This window comes from Caretta caretta, chromosome 2 (assembly GCF_965140235.1).
Source record: "Caretta caretta isolate rCarCar2 chromosome 2, rCarCar1.hap1, whole genome shotgun sequence".
Taxonomy (NCBI): Eukaryota; Metazoa; Chordata; order Testudines; family Cheloniidae; genus Caretta; species Caretta caretta.
Window position 1 is genome coordinate 46923793 of NC_134207.1, and position 17877 is coordinate 46941669.

General features: G+C 40.9%; 3 protein-coding genes across 6 annotated transcripts in view; all 3 read right to left on the reverse strand.

The window, feature by feature from the left end:
* LOC125632635 (Y+L amino acid transporter 2-like) overlaps nt 1-5194 on the reverse strand; it is a 44613-nt gene extending 39419 nt beyond the window's left edge. Inside the window, exon 1 of one of the 2 annotated variants that reach the window (XM_075125072.1) lies at nt 4981-5194. The gene's annotated coding sequence lies outside the window, so the exon portion shown is untranslated. Of the gene's footprint in view, nt 1-4259; nt 4346-4980 lie in introns of those variants that run through there. The other variant, XM_048841155.2, reaches the window with a different exon arrangement.
* DECR1 (2,4-dienoyl-CoA reductase 1) overlaps nt 1-17877 on the reverse strand; it is a 307653-nt gene that overhangs the window by 254723 nt on the left and 35053 nt on the right. The window lies entirely within an intron of this gene.
* RIPK2 (receptor interacting serine/threonine kinase 2) overlaps nt 11953-17877 on the reverse strand; it is a 41741-nt gene continuing 35816 nt past the window's right edge. For all 3 annotated transcript variants that reach the window (XM_075125075.1, XM_048841154.2, XM_048841153.2), the window contains exons 10-11: nt 16042-16221; nt 11953-14934 (exon numbers count right to left, since the gene is read on the reverse strand). In XM_075125075.1, coding sequence (XP_074981176.1) covers nt 14582-14934; nt 16042-16221 — 533 coding nt within the window. In that variant the 3' untranslated portion in view covers nt 11953-14581. The remainder of the gene's footprint in view (nt 14935-16041; nt 16222-17877) is intronic.

Here is a 17877-nt window from a genome sequence, read left to right on the forward strand (position 1 = left end):
CAAAGCCCAGTGCCAACTCTGTCCACATATTTATTTAAATGACACCATCATAGGACCTAATCACATTAGCTACGCTATCAGGGGCTCGTTCACCTGCAGATCTACCAGCGTGGTATATGCCATCATGTGCCAGCAATTATCCTCTGCCATGTACATTGGCCAAACCGGACAGTCTCTATGCAAAAGAATAAATGGATACAAATCTGACATCAGGAATCATAGCATTCAAAAACCGGTAGGAGAACACTTCAACCTCTCTGGCCACTCAGTAAAAGATTTAAGGGTGGCAATTTTGCAACAGAAAAGCTTCAAAAACAGACTCCAACGAGAAACTGCTGAGCTTGAATTAATATGCAAACTAGATACCATTAACTTGGGTTTGAATACAGACTGGGAGTGACTGGGTCATTACACATATTGAATCTATTTCCCCATGTTAAGTATCCTCACACCTTCTTGTCAACTGTCTAAATGGGCCATCTTGATTATCACTACAAAAGTTTTTTTCTCCTGCTGATAATAGCCCATCTTAACTAATTAGCTTCTCACAATTTGTATGGCTACTTCCAACTTATTTGTACGTATATAGATATAGATATAGATAGATAAATAGATCTTCTTACTTTATGTTCCATTCTATGCATCCGATGAAGTGGGCTGTAGCCCATGAAAGCTTATTCTCTAATAAATTTGTTCGTCTCTAAGGTGCCACAAGTACTCCTGTTCTTTTTGCAGATACAGACTAACACGGCTGCTACTCTGAAACCTGTAGTTTGTTTATGAGAAGGTTATGCGAGACAGTATCAAAAGCCTTACTAAAGTCAAGATATACCATATTTACTGCTTCCCTCCATCCACAAGGCTTGTTACCCTGTCAAAAAAAGCTATCAGTTTGGTTTGACACGATTTGTTCTTGACAATTCCATGCTGACTGTTATTTTTCACCTTATTATCTTCTTGGTGTTTGCAAATTGATTGCTTTATTATTTGCTCCATTATCTTTCCGGGTATAGAAGTTAAGCTGACTGGTCTGTAATTTCCTGGGCTGTCCTTATTTCCCTTTTTATAGTTGGGCACTATATTTGCCCTTTTCCAGTCTTCTGGAAGGTCTCCCATCTTCCATGAGTTTTCAAAGATAATTGCTAATGGCTCAGATATCTCATCAGTCAGCTCCTTGAGTTGAGTTGAGTAGCATGCATTTTATCAGGCCGTGGTGATTTGAAGATGTCTAACTTGTCTAAATAATTTTTGATTTGTTCTTTCCCTATTTTAGACTCTGATCTTATCAGATTTTCACTGGCATTCACTATGTTAGACATCCACTCGTCACCAACCTTCTTGGTGAAAACCGAAGCAAAGAAGTCATTAAGCACCTCTGCCATTTCCACATTTTCTGTTATTGTACCCCACCCCTTCATTGAGTAATGGGCCTACTCTGTCCTTGGTCTTCCTCTTGCTTCTAATGTATTTGTAGAATGTTTTCTTGTTTCCTTTTATGTCCCTAGCTAGTTTGATTTCATTTTGTGCCTTGACTTTTCTAATTTTGTCCCTACATATTTGTTTATATTCATCCTTTGTAATTTGACTGAGTTTCTACTTTTTGTAGGACTCTTTTTTTGAGTTTTAGATCACTGAAGATCTCCTGGTTAAGCCAGGGTGGTCTCTTGCCATACTTCCTATCTTTCCTACACAGTGGGATAGTTTACTCTTGTGCCCTTAATAATGTCTCTTTGAAAAACTGCCAACTGTCTTCAATTGTTTTTCCCCTTAGACTTGCTTCCCATGGGATTTTATCTACCAACTCCCTGAGTTTGCTGAAGTCTGCCTTCTTGAAATCCATTGTTTTTATTGTGCTGTTCTCCCTCCTTAGAATCGTGAACTCTACCATTTTATGATCACTTTCACCCAAGTTGCCTTCCACTTTCAAATTCTCAACCAGTTCTTCCCTATTTGTCAAATCTAGAACAGCCCCCCTAGTAGTTTTCTCCACCTTCTGAAACAAAAAATTGTCTCCAATATATTCCAAGAACTTGTTGGATAATCTGTGCCCTGTTGTGTTATTTTCCCAACAGATGTCTGGGCAGTTGAAATCCCCCATCACCACCAAGTCCTGAGCTTTGGATGATTTTGTTAGTTGTTTAAAAAAAAGCCTCATAATGTATATGCACAAGAGCATCAAATTGAGGTTGCACAGGCAACCTTAATTCTGGCATCTCCTAACATTTGAATGCTTGACTTTGCAAACTTAATGTTCTTTTACTGTAGCTTTTATGGATGTAATATTTTATATTAGGTGTATCAAGGGCTAAATACGCATTCCCTCACTGTCTTTACCCTTCTTGATGTGCCTGGCCTAATTTGTTCCAGGACATTTCAGTTTGGGGTGGGCCAGTTTTCATCTTTGACCAGGTGTGAATGATTCCCCCTCATCTCTAAATGCTGGACACCCCAACGCTAGGGTTATCATCCTACTGACTCTCTCTACAGTGCAATCCAGGAGGTGGAATTCCATCTCCAGGAGAAATACCCATGCTAGCTTTGATTGAGCTAGCAATCTAAAAATAGCTATGTAGCCACAGCTGCATGGGTGGTGGAATGGACTAGCCTGAGTACAATCCCACCTGAAACCCTAGATATACACTTGGAGCGGTCCTCACATTTTTTTTTAATGTATTAGCTTGATCACAACTAGTACAGCTGGGTGTACTGGATCTGGAAATTACACCTCCAACTCCAGGGTAGACATACCCATTGTTGTCTGAGCTAGCTCAATCCAAAGGTATGTCTACATGTGATGCAGTCACGCCTCTCTTTGTTGTGTAGATTTACCCTATACAACAATAAATTATAACTTGCATCATGGAGACATATTCAACAAGTGCCAAGTGATAAGCAATGCTCGGCCAGGGGTTTAAAAGGTGTGAACTTTTCAGCTAAGAACTAATCATTCAGCCTGGAATTTTCAAAGGGCCTTGAAAGTTTGGTTCAATGGGAGTTACTAACTTAACTCCTTAGGGACCTTCGAAATCCCCAGCCTTTTATGCAGACAATACTAAATAAAGATTAAGATGCTGAGTACTTCCTATGAGGTGTTGAGAACCCCCAGCTCCTATTGACTTTAGTGGAAATTGAGAGCACAAGCACCTTGGAAGGTCAGACCTTAATAAAGATGAAATACAGATGAAATGCATCGAACATGCATCAGTCTTATTCTTGTATTTTAGGCCATTTGGGGGAAAAATCTCTTACATGGGACGATCAGCTGCCCACCATCATGGAGTCCCAGATCAGAGACTTCTGCTATGTCATCATCACTGAATCCAGCGCCCATGAACTAGGCTGTAGAATCAAGGTAAACAAGGGCTTTCCAGTTTCACACATAAAGGGAGTGGTGTCAATGAAGACAAATGCCATTTAAAAAAGAAATCTATTTTCACATTTCCCCTGTGATTATCAGGAACAAATGCAAGTTTAAAAAGCTGTTTTAAGGACTATCATCCATCACATTCTGTCCTTAAAGTAAACAAACAGTAACAACATATTTACAGTAGAGGTAATGATTGAAAAAAATAGCAACGCATCTTTAAGGCACACACATTTAGATGAATACGCTTGGTTGGACGTGCAAAGAACAGATGAGCCGAAGGTCACCATTGTACCTTAGGAAATCCTGTTGTGTGGCTCAAGCTTCAGAAGACTGACACTGAGCATGAGGACAGGTTTCAGAGGAACAGCCGTGTTAGTCCGTATTCGCAAAAAGAAAAGGAGGACTTGTGGCACCTTAGAGACTAACCAATTTATTTGAGCATGAGCTTTCGTGAGTTACAGCTACAGCAGACTCTAAATAGAGCACTTATGGCATGATCATGCCACTGAACACATTCCAGTGCAAGAACGGGCCAGGCGAACAAAACAAGATTATGCATTGTGAAGAAGCAACAGCAATGAAAACACTTTGCTGTGAAGCAAAACTTTATCTTCTGTGAAGGGAATAAATAATTATTCAACAGAAACTTATCAGTCCCACAGATTGTTGTTCTTACTTTTATGTTTTTAAAAATATGCAGCAAAATAATACCTAGTGTTGGTCTGCTTGGTTACTGTGCTCAAAATGTTTGTGGGTTCCTATATTACAGACACACTCAGTCCCACAGTTTATCGTTACCACCATAAAGCATGTCATTACTGATGAAATAAAAGAAGAAGCTACTGTACTCCAAATTTAAGAGTGGTATTAAAAAGAGAAAGTAGAAGCTTACCAGTTGACACTGCTTCTTTTAGGAGAAAGGCTGCCGTAACTTAAGCAGCTGAACAGTGACCCTTTAACTTAAGCAGCTGGTTCACTAGGAATGGTAAGTGATATGAATATGAATATGCATAACCCTCTCTCTCTCTCAGTCTCCCAGAGGTTCAATTTAGCTTTGCTGTCAGCTGCTATTTTTAGTAGGAATATAAAAACCAACAGCAGCTACCAAAAAAGAGGATCTGAGGCTTCCGTGAAATCAAACAACCCAAGTGAACTGGAAGAGACAGTGCAAAAGTCAGAAGCCCTATTACAATATCTTAGAAAGGCATGTTTGTCTAGACCAATGGAAGTTTGTTTACTTATTTTAATGCATTTATCCACAGCCACTATTGAACTCAAAGATAGTGTCCCAGGTGACAAGTAAACATTTTCAAAACTAATGTAATCTCCCCATCACTGCAATGATCACAACATGAGCCACTTTGCTAACTAGCACAAGACAGCTGGTTAAATGAAAACAACAGATCTCACTTTACTCCAAGTACATTTATTTATATTTAGCTATCCTGTTACTTTTCTGATGCAGAAAAGTATCTCTGTAGTCCACCTAACAGTTTATAACAGTTATTCATTATTTGAAAAACATGCTGGTAATCTGTGTAAATCTTATTTCAATTGTATGTGCTTTTGTTTCAACTAAGATTTAAAAATAAGTAAAGCAAAGGAGGACTTACCAAGGTGCTTGAATTTGACTTCTGAAATTATATAGTACCCTCTTTATAAAGTGCTCTTGGAAAACAAAGGCCAGGATGAAGCAAGGTACAATATCAAGCCAAAGAGGGCAAACCAGGAAATGATCTCTGGAGAGCAGAAAAATAAGTTAATGAATGCAAGAACACTAATTTAGCATCCTTGTTTTCCATGATGTGCAATGAAATGAAATAAGAGGCCAGTGTGAGTAAAAGAGTTTACGCTCAGAAATCAAAAGGTGAGTCGAAAGAGCTGATCAAGCAGGTCAAGAGTCTTTGGCCACTGGACTGTGTCAAGACATCTGACAATGGGACTTAATAGGAAAGCAACTAGTCAAAAAGATAAAAATATGTTTAATTAATATGGATGTTTTCCCATTCCTCCACTGATCCCAGACCCAAGGAAAGCAAGTTGCAACATAGTATTAAAATGTCACTGTACAACGTTAGCTGGCTGCATCTCTTTAGAGTTACACAAATCTGTGATTAGGTAAATTATAACATATCAAGAGGCTTCTTGGCAACAAAATTGTTCTGAAGGCATGTTACTCTGTTTGAAAGTACGATAGGTCCTGCCTTGCATGCCTCAATCAGGCAAAACTCTTGTTATATTTACGGTATGCCTATACTGCAATTAAACACCTGCAACTGGCCCATGTCAGCTGGCTCCGGCTGTGGGGCTGTAAAATTGCAGTGTAGCCCTTTGGGCTCAGGCTGGAGCCTGAACTCTGGTACCCTGCAATGGGGAAGAACCCCAGAGCCTGGACTCCAGACAGACCCTTATGGTCACTTAAAGGCCTTTCCATGCTGCTGCACTCCATAGTACAAGTGTAAATGGGCCTAAGTGTAACTGAGAAACAGGCCCCCTGTTCTTGATTTAAAGAACAATTAACTATTCTTATTATTTTTTTTTAAATTGCACCTAATTTCCACTTTGAATTTGTCTAACTTTAGCTTGCAGCCCCTGGATCTTGTTATGCCTCTGTCTGCTAGGTTAAAGAGCCCTCTATTATCAGATTCTTATTCCTGTGTAGGTACTTTTTGCATATTTAGCTGGAAAATATTAATTGCTCATACCATACCATGAGCCAAATATCAATACCATGAGCCAAATTCTGCCTTCCATTTTGACTCAGTAAAAATGTCTTTTATATTACTGTTAGAACATTCCAGCTCAAACAGTAGTCAAAATTTCACAAATATCTACAAGGAAAAGTGCTTAGGTCAACATGGAGAGAAAATAAAATCAAACAATAAAGAATGTAAGACAAGACTATTTCCCTTGTATTTGCAACCAGCAATAATCCAGCAAGTTCAGTCAGACACACAGCTGATGATCATACTAATATCATAGGGGTTTGTGATGCTGCACGATCTCAAAATCTTAAGCAATTGTTCACAGTTTGCCAAGGAACAAGAATCCATTTATAATTCATTTGAAAAAAGGGGGAGAGGATTTATTTTACATTATACTGTGCTGGCTTTGTTACATGAGCAATATTTTTTAAAATGTTACATTTTCAAGACAGCTGTGACTCACGAACCTCTTTGTGCCAACTGGCAGAGAGCACAGAGGTGCATAGCATTTTACAGGAATTCCTTGGACTGGATGTATGCATAATAATTCACTAAAGGATGAGGTCGCTACGTAGAGCCAGTATCCCATCATAATTACTGCAAAAATACATGTACATATAATATTTAAGAAGTTACATGTTTATACTGAAAATTATATCCTTAAGGCAAGTAACCAGAAGGTGACGTATCTTGGACAGGTTCCTTTCAAGCAGGAGGTAATAGAAGTTTATTGCTCTGTCTGATCATGGGGGCATCGGGCATTGTCTGACTCAGCAGATGCCTGTTTGCACAGTGAGCCAAATACTAATAAAGTGTTTGTGAAATCTTCAAAAGAGGACATTTACAGGAAGAAATGAACAGCCGGAGGGGATCCTGCCTTTAGAGTAAAAACGATGGATCGTTGGGGTATATCTGGGGTCCTGTTTAAAGACAATGGATTTTTGGGGTATATCTGGGGGCTCACATCCCCCCCCCCGCCCAGCTCCTTCACTGAGGCGGCCTTCCAAGGGAAGCAGTGGGGGCAAAAGACCTATCTGGCTTTAAGATTAAACTCGATAAGTTTATGGAGGAGATGATATGATGGGATAACATAATTTTGGTAATTAATTGATCTTTAAATATTCATGGTAAATAGGCCCAATGGCCTGTGATGGGATGGGATCGGAGTTGCTACAGAAAATTCTTTCCTGGGTATCTGGGTGGTGAATCTTGCCCATATGTTCAGGGTTTAGCTGATCGCCATATTTGGGGTAGGGAAGGAAATTTCCTCCAGGGCAGATTGGAAGAAGCCCTGGAGGTTTTTCGCCTTCCTCTGTAGCATGGGGCACGGGTCACTTGCTGGAGGATTCTCTGCTCCTTGAAGTCTTTAAACCACAATTTGAGGACTTCAATAGCTCAGACATAGGTGAGAGGTTTTTCGCAGGAGTGGGTGGGTGAGATTCTGTGGCTTGTGTTGTGCAGGTCAGACTAGATGATCATAATGGTCCCTTCTGACCTTAGTATCTATGAATCTGTCTTATGAATGGAGGGTCACTGCCTGGCTGTCAAACGTTGGAGGGACTTTGGGTGAGCATTGCTCTACTAAAATATGAAAGCATCAAGTTAAATAAGTCTAGGTTCTAGAATGCATCTTATGATTTTATATGTAATTATTTGTTTACAATATTTTTACTTGCCATTACTTGAATATCTGTACTTTAAGGAAACTTTCACTTGTTTCACTATAAACATATCTAAGTGCTATGTGTTAAGTGGAGCAGTGATCTGAGGTTTGTGACAAAGCTCTGTCCTTGCCTCTGTGGGTCCCGCGTTTTCTGGCAGATTTCACTAACTTCAGAGGCTCACTGTGATCTTCTACGTAACCCTTCTCTCTCTAGAGACAAGGGTCACAGTCTACTGAGCCATTTTCATCATAAGCAAGGGAGGTGAGGAGAAGCTATCCTTCCTTGCACAGTCTCTGTTGTCTCCCAGTCTCAGTGATTAATCAGGGGGCAAAGGGGTGGGAGCCCAGGCCTACCCTCTACTCCGGGCTCCAGCCCAGGGACCCTAATAGTATCAGCTATGGTAGCTGACCTTTTAAAAGCATGACATGTACAATTCCCTGGGCTACTTCCCCCACAGCAGCCCTCACTTCCTCAAGCTCCACTTCACCCTTACCTCAGGGCCTCCTTTTTTGTGCCTGATATGGTGTGTACTACTCAGTCTCTCCAACAGCACAACTTCCTCCCACAGTTCCTGACATGCACACCCACCTGACTAACTGGGAGGCTTTTAACTAGTTTCAGCCAGCCCCTGATTGACTTCAGGTGTCCCAATCAACCTAGTATTCGCCCTTCCTTCTGGAAAGTTCTTAATTGGCCCCAGGTGTCTTAATTGACCTGGAGCATCTGCCATTTCACTTATCCTGGTACCAGGGATTTGTTTAGCCTGGAGCTAATATATCTATCTCCCACTACTTTCCTATAGCCATCTGGCCTTGCCCCATCACAGGTGTAACTGGTAAGCTGGGAAGTACGGCTTCTTTGGCAGCAGTGAATCTGCAAATACAGTGGCCTTCAGGGAGATGATTGGAGGACTTGGGCGTTGGAGCGTGCCTATTGCTAACTTGTAGACCCCCCGCCCCTTCACCGTGAGCCGGCTACACAAGCTGCAGCCGGTCCGTTTTCAGACCGCGCCAAGGAAATATCTATATATGCTTGTGCTCCACACCCTTCACATCCTCACCCTCGCATCCCGCCCTGACACAAAGTGGCGGGACCTCCTGCCACCTCTAGAGGGTGAGGAGCCCCGATGGGCTGGCCTATATTCCACCTTGGCTCCGAGGCCCTCTGAGGATATCAGTTGGTGGCTCCTTCACGGGGCCGTGAGCATGGGCATGTACTTGGCGCTGTTCACCCCAATCCTGGACACTTGCCCCTTCTGCAGCATGAGGGAAACCCTGGCGCTCATCTACCTGGAGTGTGCCAGGCTGCAGCCCCTACTCTGGCTCCTCACGAATATTTTGTTAAGATTTTGGTTGCACTTTTCCCCTCACCTCTTTATCTATGCACTCCCTGTCCGTGGCCCCACTAAGTCGCGGGACCTCCTGGTCAACCTCCTCCTGGCCCTGGCTAAAGTGGCCATCTATAAAACCAGGGTGAGGAGGTTGGCCGATGGAGTCTCCTGTGACTGTGGGGCCTATTTCCGATCCTCCGTCCGTTCACACCTCCAGGCAAGGTTCCTCTGGGCGGCGTCCACTGACTCCCTTGACGCCTTTGAGGAGCAGTGGGCGCTGTCCGGGGTTCTCTGCTCAGTGTCCCCGTCCGGTTCCCTTCGTTTGACCCTTTGACCGCACTCCTGTCCCTGTTATTCATTAGTTGTCCCACGTAATTATTTGGCTTTCCAGGTCCTGTGGACCTCCCCTTAGGCTGGGGGGGGGATCCTTTAGCAGTGGGCGGGCTTTGCCCGCCCACTTCCTGGATCCCAATATGACTAACTTGTAGAGAGGGCGGGACCTGTATAGGCCTAGATGGGAGTGCTTGGGCTGCCTGTGGCCAGTGGTGTTGGGGAGCCAACCCCTGGCAGGCACAGACACGGCTTCCTCTGAGGGCAGGTGGTAATGAGTGCCTCAAAGCCCTGGATACCCCAGGAAGCATTGCAACAGCATCTTAAAATATGTCTACCCTGGTGGCAGCGTATAGAGTACAGGCACTGCTCACCCAGCTAGCATGGGTACACACAGCAGGGTAGACAGTGAAGCACAGCTTGAGTAGAGTAGAACAGAGTGCCCTACATGTCTGACTGCCCAGGCTATGGCTCTCTACAGCCCAAGCAGTAGCTCCCAGGTAAACAGTACTATTTTTAGCCGCGCAGCATCAGGCTGTCTCCCCACTAACCAAGCCTTTCTCTGCTGCAGGTAAAGGCCCAAGCAGGAGGTGAGGTAGCGAGGAAAGACTCCGGCACCATGGAGCTGCTGGAGTCTTTCACTGCCACATGTAGCCACACCCCGTAGTGACAAGTGAGCATGCAGCCTGCTTTACACTGCAGCATGTAGCCATGTACCTGTACTTTACCCCCCAGCATAAGTGTGGCATAGCCTAATGGTCTCTTATTTTCAAGATGCTGAGCAATAGGTGATGCCAACTGAGAGCTCCTGTGCGTCTCTGAGGACACCCCCTCATGTGTCACGTCTTGGGCTTTTACCTCTCCTGGAGCGGGGTTCACAATCCTGCCACTCTCCACACAGCCCCTGGGCAATAATCATGCTTACCTAGTGGGTCCAACTGAGTTCAGCATCTGCAATTCTTCCCTTTGGGAGTTTGTGACCAGTAGTATCCAGTGACAAAACAGCCTTCTTCAAACCAAAGTATTGTTTATTTTCACAGTAGGAAAAAAACATTTAGAGAAAAAAGGACTTCCACACCAGAGTTTACATGTCTATCTTACCCAAAGACTTACCATTCCTTAATGATACCCTAGACAGGCCAGACTTCTTCAGACCCCCCACAATGAGTGCCTGTATCTCAGACTTATTCCTCCTAACAACTGCCCTAACCTCGAGAGGGGTTTCTTTTTAAACTTGACAGTTCTCTGCCTACGCTTTTTCCTATCCTGACATTGTCTCTTAACAATCCTCAAGTGTCTGTGGAGAAGTGGCTTATCTTGAGCCATGCTTTTCCCCTTCCCGCTTGTTTTTCCTTATAGGCCCCTATTAAACCAAATCAATATACTCATACAATAAACATACCAATAACCAGGTCAACATACCGAATTCATAATTTTTTTTTTTTACAGAGCAGCTCTAATTCCATCACAGCTCTGGCTTTGGTTTATGAGAAAAATCTATTTTACAAACCTCAATTAAAATGATCATTTGCAGAGTTTATGGCAGTACTACCCTTGTTCTGGATGCTTTCCAAACTCCTAGGAGCTTTCCTCACAGCCCTCTGTCCTCTTTGTTGTCCTTGAGGCTGACAAATGCTCACCTGAAGAGCTGGTCTTGGTGTTTAATTATTTTTTAGGACCTTTATATTCTAGACAACAGAATCCCATTTGCACAGGGCCAGGCCTGGGATTTTGGGAGCATCAGGAAGATGGTTATTTGGATTCCTATTTGGATGGTTAACTGGATTACCAGTTATTTCATCACTGCACAGCTGACTACATGCCCCAAAACTCTTTGCATATTCAATTTTCAGTCAAGAACTGGAAATTTTGTATTGGTTACTTTTGATGACTCATTAGTTACCAGCCTTCTCATGAAAAGAAGCTGACATTTGAAAGAACAGGTCAGCAGCAATAAATGAGTACCTACTTCCCAGTTTGGTACACTCAGGCTGTTCCAGTATAACTTCACAGTAGGACAAGAGCTGTACCTGAAACTTCTCCTGTCCATGCGTCACATAGTATATCAGACTTCTGATTACAAGATCATAGACTCCTAGCTACTCTGTGCAATTCATTTCCTTTTATGCATTAAAATATATAGTTAAGAATTAAAAGGGTGAAAAAAGTTACAAAGTTTGCAAGTGGCACACTAGTTTACTTTGGTTCTAGAAATGCCCTAGGGTGAAGTTCTTGTCTGTCACAGGGGCCAGGACTAGTTCCTTTGTCAGGAAATGTGCCCAGCAGGGTTTTTAAGACTCTTCCCCATTTATTCCCTTTCAGCAAAACCCATGAACAAGATGAATGTAGATCCACAGACCCACACAAGTAGAAAATGCCATAAATGGGTAGTTATAAATTAAATTCTTTTCCTCTCCCCCAAATATGAACGTCATCCATATTTTCACAGTGTTATATGTATATATAGTATTATATACTTATATAGTATTGTAAAAGGTACATTAAGGTACTTCTGTATTAATGTGCCACAAGAGAACACAATCCCATAAGCAGATCCTGTTTTTACCATTTATTTAGCAATGCCCATTCATGGAATTTATTTTATAAAAATCAAGACATCCTGCATCATTTCAGAGGACAAGACTGAGACCCAGAGGTAAAACCATTAACGAATGAATGGGAAGGAGCCGGGGATGGAAAAATGGAAGCAATATCCAGGCATGCAGGTGACACCTAGGGTTACAATATTTCTTTTCTCACTTTACTGTTCCAGTCCACTTTGAATTTACTCATTATCATTTAGCACTGTCCTCAACTTGCTCTTGAATTTGAAAGCAATATATCCGGTACAGTCAATTACTGATTTTTCTAGATATTTGGCACTGCTCATCTCTGTGTCTGAAGTGCTGCTGGGTCCCTATCACAATTTTATAGTATAGGACAGGGGTCGGCAGTCTTTCAGAAGTGGTGTGCCAAGTCTTCATTTTTTCACTCTAATTTAAGGTTTCGCGTGCCAGTAATACATTTTAAAGTTTTTAGAAGGTCTCTTTCTATAAGTCTGTAATATATAACTAAACTATTATTGTATGTAAAGTAAATAAGGTTTTTAAAATGTTTAAGAGGCTTCATTTAAAATTAAATTAAAATGCAGAGCCCCCCAGACCGGTGGCCAGGACCCAGGCAGTGAGAGTGCCACTGAAAATCCGCTCACGTGCCGCCTTTGGCATGCGTGCCATAGGTTGCCTACCCCTGGTATAGGATGAACCTAAAAAAAGAGGATTTGCAATTATTTATTGGTACAACTGTCTTGCATTTAAAAAAAGCACATTGCATGGACATTATGTACGTCTGGCATCACTAGGCAAGACTGGCAGAGCTCACTATGGCCGTATTCCACGAGGTCATCTTCAAATCTATTCTATAAAAAGCATGCACATGGGAGCTTGGCATTGTCCTGTGATGTGCTGTCTGCGCGCCAGTTAGAACTTTTACATTGGTAACAAGTTTTAATATCTGCACAGAAACAGGGTTGAAATGCAAAATTCCAATTTACTGCAAAAATGTGAATTTACCTAGTAAAGTCTGCAAAAGCTTACAGTAAATTATGCATCACATTCTAGTGACTGAGTTCACAAAACAAGTTAAGACAGATACTAAAATATCACTGCAATGTTTAAACACATAGGCAAGCAGTGATGTGCAATTTAAACCTTGAACTAGTTTGAAATGGATCAGTCCCTGGCTCATCCTCCAAGATTTTCAAATATCAATAATTTGGATTCTTAATTGATTTGGCTTTTATGACAAGGGCAGGAAACTACTCATGCTACTTGTAACCCTCGTGGATGGGGAGGTGGGATTTTCAATTGCAAAATTCTTATTAGTGCCAATGGCATTCAGTGCACAGCATAACTGAACTCAACTTCTTACTGCTGTAAAATGTAGATGGTGTGTATATGCTGCACCCAAGAAAATTAAAAAGCTATAAATTGGATTTATAACTGTTCACTGTATTAAATGTGCTAAAGAGAATTAAAACAAAAATCAGATTCCTCCTGTCAGACTGGCCACACTCCCTCAACAATGGCCTTCCCTCAGACAAGAAAGGCAGAACATCAAGGGTGTTGTTTGAGGGGAAATGGGGGTAAGAAGGGGCATTGCCCGCCAAACTGAAAGCCTCAAGCAGGCACAGAATCCCCCCCCGCCACCCGCACGGCCCCATTGGCCTGACTGGAGCTGCCCTCTCAGCTACAGAAGTGCTGAACGCCACTGTTTTCAGTGCTGATATTTACTCTGTCCAAAGGGGATTGCTACAGATCAGCACACCATACTTTTCCTCCAGGAAGTAAGGACATTAGCTCTCTCAGTGCTTGCGTGTCAAAAGGAGGTCATGTGTGTTTTTTGTGTTACTGCTAACTCACCTGGGCAGCATATACTTGATCTTTATACACCACATAAAATCAGTGCTTACTGTAGACATTAAAAATGAATTGGAATTAGAAGCTTGATGGATCAAATGCAACATTTTACATTTCAGATGTGATTGTGTATCAAGCTTGTGGAGGTAAGAGATGAGTTAGACAGCAATGTTGTACCAGATCACATGCTGGTCTGTGGATCCCGTCACACTCCCTTTGACTGAAATGGGAGCAGGTGCAGTTCTTGTATCATTACATTTACCACTACTAGCTACTTGAGTGGAGAGGCAAAATTAAAATCTAAATACAGGCATATGGCATGTTCTTTAGGAAGGAACAAATCTACCCAGAAGGGTAATGTGAAAATAGCTTACAACAGAAATAAACATTGGCACAACTCTACAGGTTTTGTTGTAGGGTTTTTCCTTTTATACCAATCCTACCATGACAGTGAGTAAGCAGCATCCCCATCATTTTAAGACAGTTACAACTTAAAGGATATTTATAAATGGAATAATTATGATTATTTAAAATAGAAAATAGGGAACATTTTCTCTTTTTATGTATAAACAAAATACTTAAATACACTCTAATGAAGTATTTGACTTTCCAGTTGCTCTTCAAAATGACTAGTTTTAACCTTACAATGTAACCTTAGTTACATCTAATTCTTTGGCTTACCAGCCTTATATAAGTGCAATAAAGACCAAAGCAATAAAGATATAAAGTAACCTTTCAGAAACAGGAACCTACTAGTAAGGAAACATTTACATGGCTTTATATTGATATGATAAATTTAAAGATGCAGTCTTAGAAGCAGATGACATATCTGGGTAAGGCTGAAGGCCCATCTGTTTATTGTCTTTCAACTTTTGTATTATAACTTTAGCAAACTCCTCTCCTTGGCTGTCAGTAGTATCAAGCAATTGTCGGACTTTTGATGTCCTTGTAGGTTTGGTGCTGATAAGTTCATAGTCTTCTTTCATGATTAAATCCCTTGATAGGAGGGCATCCAGAGACTGGTTCAGACATGCTTCAGTCATCTGGCTGACAATGTCCTCTCTCCTAATTTGGATCCACTGGTGAGCTACATCCTGTTGTATGGATTCCACAGCAAAATCTAGAATCGAAGAAAGATTAAAAAATCTAGTATCATAGTTAAAGCGAATTTATAGTGCTATAAAATGAAGAGTGAGTTGAGAAAGAATGGTCCAAAACCATACCTGTAGTTAAAATGACAGCCTCGTAACACTCTGCCAAAATGTTGCTACATTAATCCAGATTAAAACTCTGTTAACTGTACTAACTATTATTTAAAATATTTCTCTTTAGTTATTCTAATGCTGGGTCTTTATTTCTTAGGGGAAATAAAAGTTACAAATACAGCTGCTCTCCCTAAAATGCCACCATTATTCTGAAACAAACTCAATCCTTTCAACCATCCCCACCATCAATGCTTCCGTCCCACACAAACCCACCTCCTTCGGAAACAGCTGCAGGCATGGATCACAAGCTGTGATGATGCTTTTTTTCCCTATTAAAACAATGTCATTCCTCTCACCTTTTCTGGCTTGCCCTCTTATCCCCTTCTTATGTTTCTTATACTCAAAGTTGGCTTTGCTTACAATTAACACGGCTATATTAGGATCAAAACTACCACACTACAGACAGAAGAATAATATTTGGTTAAGGCACTGGACTGGGATTCAAGACCAGCGTTCAAACTCAAGCTCTGCCACAGACTTCCTGTGTAATCTTGGGCAAGACACAATTTCTCAGTGCCTCAATTCCTCATTTGCAGAATAGAAATATAACATTTCCTTTCTCCTACCCTATGTCTGTAGGAGAAAGACAGGATTAGTTATACCTTGACCATCCCTGGTAAGTGTTTGTAATTGTACCATTCTGCATCGTAATACCTCTTTAACGAATACCACACCGAAGCAGAACCATCATACACACCACAGTCACACTGTATGTGCAATATTCCTTACCCTAAACTGTAAATTCTTCAGAGCACTATTGCCTACATATTGGTGTTTTGTATTGCTTTGTTAGTGCTTAGTAAATAAAAATAGGCCTAGTCTTCCCTTCAGACACACACACAAATTGGTAGTTGCACATATATCAAGATTGTGAATAAACCTAACAGCAGGCATCTCAATGACCATTCATTGTTTCCCTGTGATGTTATTGGGACTTAAAACTCCATCAGTTTGTGTTGTACCTGAAGTAAGTGCTGATGACTGCAGCATGTGTGTCATAGGATTTGATGCATCTGAATGATCTGCACCAAATGAGGAAGGGTAGCTGTGGTAGGGCACATACAATTTAGCACTCTGGGTTGGAGAGATATTTTCATCCATGCTAACAAGAGAGCATGGTCCTTCAGAACTGTTGTCTTTACCTTAAATAAAAGATGAAGAATCACATTACTTTCGGGTTCAGGAAAGAAACAAAAACATGTTAGAAATTATTTACAGCACCTTTACAAAAAAGTTGTTAGTTGCATGCCTTTCATGTCTGCTCTGTACAAACATGCAGATTTCTCATGAAGGTGAGGTTCACAGCACTTTTACATTTTTTCTTATTTTCTGTCAGCTTTGGAGGATTTTTTATTTATTTATTTATTTATTGGCAAAACATGGTTGAGAAAACCAGGTTTGGTCTGTTCCAACTTTAAAAAGTCTTAAGCAAAAGAAAATTCCAAAGTGGCAGGACCAACCAGAGCTCTGACTTCCAACTTTCATGTTGTCAATTATTTCTTATCAGATTTATTTTAGTGCCTTTTATTTATTTTAGCACAACAAATGTGAAGGGGCTAAATCTTCCTAAAAGAGACTCAAGTAGAACGGAAGCATCTCGAAGACTAATAGTGATCTTTATTGGAAGTCCAATGGAAAATGCTGCTTTCTTATCTGTTCTATTAGCTATCTCTTGTGAGAATTCCCTATAGCTTTAATAAAAATTTCAAATGAAATCTTCTTATGTGGCAATAGAGGTTTGAATACTAACTATGTCTAACTTAATTCATGGATAGACAATTCATTCAACTGCAGAACTGACTGAATAGAAGAACAAATGACATTGTGAAAGAGATGCAGCAGTATGGTAATAGATTTACCTTGATACAGGGCCTGATAGACAATAAAATCATAGAATTTATATGGACACATTAACAGTGTAAGCCTAAAACTGTATGTCACTTAAAAGACCCTTTTGGCCAAGTTTGTACCCAGACACATTTTGACAAAACCCAAAACAACAGATATGTTTCCATTTTTTAACAAAAGTGTAATTTCAAAAAGAAACAGTCTTAACACAAACATTGCCTGCAGTGTTTGTATTTTATTATTTGTATAATAATATACACAGTGCCTAGGAACTCTAGTTATGGACCAGGGTCCCCTTTTGCTAGGCACTGTACAAACAGAACAAAACCCAAATATTTGCAACATTGTGCCAGTGCATGAAAACCTGAGAGTTGAAATTGATCATATACAAAAGGTTAAAACACAGTCTGTATTGATTACTCAATCAGGGGAAAGCAGTAAAATAGCTGCATGTTTTATGTGCAACACTTAAAAAAAACAAAAACAAAAACCACATTGGCAGAATTACTTGCTCATGGCAGCCAAGGACTAACATCATCTTTCTGCTGTGCTTCCTAAAATAGATCAGCTAACATTTAAGGGCAGCTGGTGGAAGTCAATTTTTATTTTTGATGTGTTTATAAAGTATATTTGATTGTCTCCCCACCACGTTTCTTGTCTTCGTAGATTGTCAGATTTTCAGGCCTGACACTGTTCCTACTTCTATGTTTGCCTGGTACCTAACACAATCCGACTCTGATCCAGACCAGTGCCTCTGGGTACCAACAGAATAAATAATAATTGTTCAAAACTATCTTCTGTGACTTTTCACAAAGAAAGGATCAGAGCCACTTGGAAGACTTCATACACACCCCATAGAGAACACAGTCAGCTGTGTGACAGAGAACAGAGCCAGAAGAATCATTACTGGCATTTAATCTTCATGGCTAGATAAATATCATTGGCCAATG